The sequence below is a fragment of the Ostrinia furnacalis genome, unplaced genomic scaffold (assembly GCF_004193835.3).
Source record: "Ostrinia furnacalis isolate ACB-3 unplaced genomic scaffold, ASM419383v2 OfSCF4915, whole genome shotgun sequence".
Lineage (NCBI taxonomy): Eukaryota > Metazoa > Arthropoda > Insecta > Lepidoptera > Crambidae > Ostrinia > Ostrinia furnacalis.
The window spans coordinates 2,893,299-2,899,623 of NW_021135154.1; the positions used below are offsets into that span (position 1 = coordinate 2,893,299).

Here is a 6,325-nt window from a genome sequence, read left to right on the forward strand (position 1 = left end):
TATTTTAGTTTTTAGTTCTTAAAATACTATAAAATGAAATAAGTATTTTTGAAAAAGTTAAAGAAGTTTTATTTGTACTTTAACCTATCACTTATTAAAATCAACATTGTTTTCTTAGGCGCTTAAATCACAATTAGGTACATGAGGATCAACATAGTAAGTATCGGAATAATCAACATATAAATTAATAGCATTCTACAATACTAACTACTTCAAAGGTAGCGTATATCACTCACAGTGCCTCTTTCTCTTCCTGGTAACCCTTTGGGATATCTCCGGGATAATATCTTGGGTTGTAATATCTTCTGTAGACTGCTGTGTTTGTAGCATTGATGAATTATCCTCATTTTGTTGAGTCAAATCAATTTGCTGAGTCTGGGACAACCTGGAACTGATAGTAAATATTCATTAAAACCTGTACATAACTAAGCAAAGCTTGTCTTTTGAGTACTATACAATAAACAGACGTAAATATATTTTTAAATACCATTCTATTTAATTTACTTATCAAAAACAAATCAGTTGTCAGCAATATTGCCTTAACAAATTCCCTGTCCAGATACCAATTGATCATCACTCCCATAAGTTCATTAGAGTATATAGAATAGTATAATGATAATAAAATTAATATTTATGGTGCATTATTAGTTTTTAACAGCTACAACACCTCTACTCACTCGTCCCAACCTAATGTTTTACACACTGACCCATGAGGTCACCCTTTCCTCATGAACATGTCAGTGGATATTACTGGATATCAGCAATGATGTCAAGGTTTACCTCATGGATAGTGAATGTGCTAAACCCATGCAAAGAAATTGAACTGTTAAAAAATACACTTTTACTTACACTTCTGCACATCGAAGTTGCTCTAACTGTTCAGCACTGAAGTCAGCTTTACAGCACGGCCATTTCTCCACTTTTTCCAAATACTTGTTGAGGCACCTGGTGTGTACTGCTTGCCCACAGGATAAGCAGTTGCAACCCTGAAAGTTTTTAAGTAGAAATATTAATAACATAATAAAAGTTTATAGCAAATGCTAAGGATTGGATAGATAGAACACCTAAAACAATCAAAAAGTACTTGAAAAAGTAAACAAAAAGTACAAAAGCACTTATAACCCGCGCAGGAAAATATATGAACGCGCGCCGATAAGCGCTGATCGGCGCTGACAAGTTTCAACACGCGCTGGTCAGTGCTGGACACTGCCATATAAAATGTCGTTCAACCTGCTTCCTTTGTGAATGAACGGACCAGCACTGACATAATTTTCCAGCTTTCTTTTCGTATGGGGCCTAATAATGGAAGGGAGGTAAAATATTACAATCTGCATCACTGACTTTTTGATTTGGGAATTTGGTACCCTTTGGACCTTATCTTGTGTAACATAATAGGGTAAGTACTTACTCTAAAAACAATTTGTTTGCAAAGACAGCACTCCTCGATTGTATCTGGCATGTTCTGACGAAGGTAACCTTCAAACTCGTGGATTGCTCGCACTCCTAAAGCATAGTTGTTTTGGTCCTTGTCCAGGTATCTCATTCTGCACCAAGTGTTAAGAAGTTTCTGGAATTATTAGAACTTTATTTGAGATTTAAATGCAATGGTTATGTTTCATTTGTAGGTACATAAATGAACATTAGTCTGAATTGTTATCTATCATAATAATATGAGTGGTAACAAACAATAAAAAAAGTTTTTATAATAAGCTTACCATATTTCACTCGGTTTTATTTTTAGAGCCAAAATTAGCCTTCTCCAAGGTTTAGGGATATGGAAGTGGCAGGTAACAGAACAAAGATAAAATAATTTAACCTACTACTGAATTATGAGTATTGTATCAATGTTATTAGCTGATTTATGTCCAGAATTTCAATAGATAAGTAAGATAATAAAAATGAATCACATTGTACACTTACTTGGGCATCAGTTTTAGTAAAAGAGGCTTTCATACCTCCAACTAAGTTTATAGCATGTATACCAGTGATCTGTCTCGCTTCTGTCGTCATGATCTGCTCAATTAGCACCCTGAAGTACTCCAGCTCCGTGGCGTTAAATATATTCTGGGATTTTGTAGCATCATCATAGCCCAGAGAAAGAAATATAACCACTTCTTCATTGGTCAATTCATCATTCGTTATTTTGATGGCTTGTTGCAGAGGTCTGATTTCGTCATTTATTTCTTTTACGAGGTCTTGGACTGAAGACAATTCTTCATCTAGATGTAAAATTAAACCTGGGTAAAGTATGCACAAGAAAGGATTGAAACGCAAAGTATTTTCTGTTTACTTACCGGTAAAAGTAGTGAGAATTTGTTGAGCATCATTTAGTGATATAACACCGCGACTAGCTATTGATCGCAAAAAGAACCGATGTATCTTCCCGTACATAGCGGCGGGATATTTATCTGAATAGTATTAAAATTAAATGGTAAAATAATAACAAAAAGGCGACTGTTTACAAATTTTCTTCAACAAGCAATCGACCGCGAAAAAAAAACTGACAGACGACATTTTGACATTAAGCGTCATTGCTGCCAACATAAGTAACTGAATAGGGACGCCCAGAAAAAATAATTCATCATACATATCGATATTTTAACAGGTACATGATGACCTTTACTGAAACATTAATTTGATGATTTATGATTAGTAGATCTACTATTATTTCATGGTTTCCATAAGGATTCCAGTCATTTTAGAAATTAGGTTTTATGACACCGCACTATCAGACCTCAAACTATATCTTACTCAACAAAATATTGATTTACCGACAGATCCATGCTCGTTTCAATCGACAAACGTTTGAACTCTTGTCAAACTTAATTAGTTTACACAATAATATTATAAGTTATTATTTTATAAACCATGGTAATAACTGTTTTAATTATAATTGAAGGTCTTCTCTGCAATATTATTAACAATTATGATTATAATTCATTCAAGGACATTGATTGGCAATGCTATTATGCTAAAGCCTGGTCCGTGAGCACGTAGAATTTCGTCCAATGACCCCAAGCTACCGAGCCTTATCGCTCGCGCGTAATTATGTTGCTGTCGCACTCGCACTATCACTGCGGGCGCCCGTCGCACAGTCGCACTGTCGCGTTGGGGTCATTGGACAAAATTCTACGTGCTCACGGACCAGGCTTTACATGATTTTAGAGAATCGATATCGACAAAATTCTTTCGTAGACTCTGTCACATCCCTTTTTTTTGTCTTAATGTTGGCAATGTGACACCTGTCATTCTTTTTTTTAAATTGCAGCTCAGCCTGGAATCAATTGGCCATAAACAACGCCATCTATTTATCATTTTATCAAAACTAGTAGCATTTAATAACAACAAAAAGTTGGTTTTTGATACTAGATGGCAATAATTAGTAAAATCATTAAGGTGACTGATTTGAACAAACACCATCATCACAGGCTCACAGCCAACCATANACAGCCATCATAATGTCGTGTATGTTGCAACAACACGCAGCTCGTAAATAATTTATATTATTGTGCACTTTGCAGTAGTTTGCGATTGATAGGTACCTCAATACTCAATACTCAATAAGTTTATTGCTTCCTTTTAATAGTACATTTAGGTGTTTACATTTACCTATTATTATTGTTTGATCTTTCAGAAATTTTGCGTTACATCTAATAAAATTATTCGCTCGTTCGTTTGTTTCAGCCAAATGACGTCGACTGCTGGACAAAGGCATCAAAGGATTTCCACAACGACCGAATCGAATGATGGAATAAGTAAATAAATTTTGGGACTTTAATGGCTGGGTTGCACCATCTTGCTTTAACTTTAACAAACATCAAAAATCTGCCAAACTCCATACAAATAGCACCGGTTAGCGTGATAGTTACGGAATTTACCTAGTAGGTAATTAACTAATTAGCTAGATTTTTCAAATGAAAGTATAAAAATGCTGAGTTGCACACACAACTTTGACGGTAATTATAACGTTAACCGATGTATTTTGTATGGAATTTGACAAATTTTTGACGTTTGTTAAAGTTAAAGTAAGATATTGCGACCCAGCCTAAGATTCCAGCCAGTTTAGCCAAGTCATGATAATTTTTCAGATAGTTTTCTGATAGGTAAGGATCTAGTTAGTTTATCGTGGAAAGGCAATTTTAAACGAGGACATCAGAGCCCCGATTACGGTAATTTTTAACGTCTCTAATCCAGACGCGCTTCATCGATTCTGCGATACGATTGGTCAAAACACAAAAAAAAACAGCGTACCTCAGCTGTTTTGACCAATCGTATCGCAGAATCGATGAAGCGCGTCTGGATTGGAGATGTTAAAAATTACCGTAATCGGGGCTCAGGCTTCCACAATCCAATTTATCAAACATACATTTTTGGTCGTGTCGTGTAACATTCACGATGCAGCTGATAATGGTCATGTTCATGGTCTTCGTGATCCTGAAGTGGGTACCTTGAACTAATACTATGACCAACGACTGAACTACTTTAATAATTTTACGTTTACTCTTGTATTAACCATCAGAGACAATGTCGCCACTAGGAATGATGATAAAGAGTTTTTTCAAATAAATGGTTTCTTTTCATCTAATTTCTGGTTAAAAAGTTATAGTACTTAATTACTTATCTAAGTATTAATAAAATGTTTTAAATATGTTCTAACTATCAAGTCATCAATCAAGCATAAAACAATTTGATTTTATTTGAAGTATTGATCAATCAAGCTACCTTCATAAAAAATGATTCATCTAATTCAAGGACACCCTGTATTAAATTTACCTGTTACAAAACATGTAACATTGTTAAGGAGAGCACAAGTATCTCCAGTAGCCGCAGGCATCGCAGTCCTATTAAAGTCGTAATTGCTTCCCCTTCCTAATTACTGCGTCCTGCCGGTCTTCTCTTATCAATTATAGGACTGTCCCTTGTGAGACCACAACCGCCTATTTTCAAAGGCAAACTTTGCCGATACAATTATGCGGTATCAACAAGCAGAAAATCGTTAGCCAAATGAAATTCCAACTTCGATTTGATGGCGCATGTGGGTTTGGGGAACAATACTTAAATGACAGTCACAACAAGTGAGCATACAGGATGGTTATGAGATAAACCATAAGTTCATTATTTACCTTTTTTTAATATAATATAAATACAGCTTACACAAAGTTCCTCTAATGAATAGCTGTTGATAAGAGGAAAAGATAAATATTTCTTTCATTTATCATAAAAGTTGTTTTCAAATAGCATTGAATAAAGTCTCTACTCTCTACTTACCTACTTACTTAGTTTATTCATGAATACAAAGCCGATAAGATAAACACGAACTGAAATTCATTAGTTTTCAGTGGGCCGCGTGCATGCTTTTATAGACGGCATAACTCTCCTAGTAAATTATCTAAGCTACGAGCGCTTTCAAAACTTTTAATGGAGTCAATTTGGCTCGGCATTCAAAACACATAACGCTGTATGGAGAGGCAGGTAAGTGCGATTATACAAACATTAGTGCCGCGCCGTATACTTAGACACTAGACAAGCGTATATTTTACGTTTTGCCGAATGGTCTTGATAATGCAGTCACAGAGCTTCATTTCCGAAGAGCCGCAGAATCGAATGTGCGGGTCGTGCAGTAAAATTCAGTTTTATAGTTTCATTATTTTCAAGCAAGTAGAGCGAGTTTATTATTTTTATCAAGTCTTTGCTGGTTTGGAACGATAATATTTACGATATTTTTTGCCGCTATTTTCGTTGTGTGAGAGTGGAAGCTCCCGGTGTATACTATTTGCCATACACCTTTCTGGAAATTCATTCAAGTGTATCGCACACATGAATAGAGCGGAAAGAGCGATTTTAATCGAACTGCAAAAAGAGGGGAAAATCCACATGGCCCATGGCAAGCACGGTGGGAGTTTGAAAGTGTGCCAAATAGTATCCAAAGTTTACCATTTTCAGCGCTGGATAATTACACGGGGCTGAAAAAACTTCTAGCTTGTAGCTTGGCTCTAGAAATGTGAAGTCACTTAGTTGTTAGCTTGTCTACTTTGTTACAGAACTTTGCACTAAGTTTGGAGGTGTGATCATCTAACTAACAGCTAATGTCGGCTTATAAATAAAGCTGTGAGTTTTAAATAGGTACTTAGTATAGGTGTTATTACCATTACGATGGTAGGTATATCGGCATTATGAACTATTTAACTAGAACTGGTAATTAACAAAACTTGAAACTAAAACAGCGTAACAGCTCCAGCTTAGACTGTATTGGGAATCTACTAGTGTAGTTTGTTACCCCAATCAGTTGGAAACAATAGTTGTTCTATTTTCTTCTGTAGCTTTG

At 35.5% G+C, this 6,325-nt stretch overlaps 1 protein-coding gene across 1 annotated transcript; it reads right to left on the reverse strand.

The window, feature by feature from the left end:
- Positions 1 to 45: 45 nt before the first annotated feature.
- On the reverse strand, positions 46 to 2,517 carry Nse1 (SMC5-SMC6 complex component Non-SMC element 1). Its single transcript, XM_028314812.1, has 5 exons — positions 2,295 to 2,517; positions 1,921 to 2,219; positions 1,409 to 1,567; positions 850 to 986; positions 46 to 391 (listed from the first exon to the last, which is right to left on the reverse strand). The coding sequence occupies exons 1-5, from the start codon at positions 2,389 to 2,391 to the stop codon at positions 229 to 231; spliced, it is 855 nt and encodes a 284-aa protein (XP_028170613.1). The 5' UTR covers positions 2,392 to 2,517; the 3' UTR covers positions 46 to 228.
- Between the last annotated feature and the right edge of the window lie 3,808 nt (positions 2,518 to 6,325).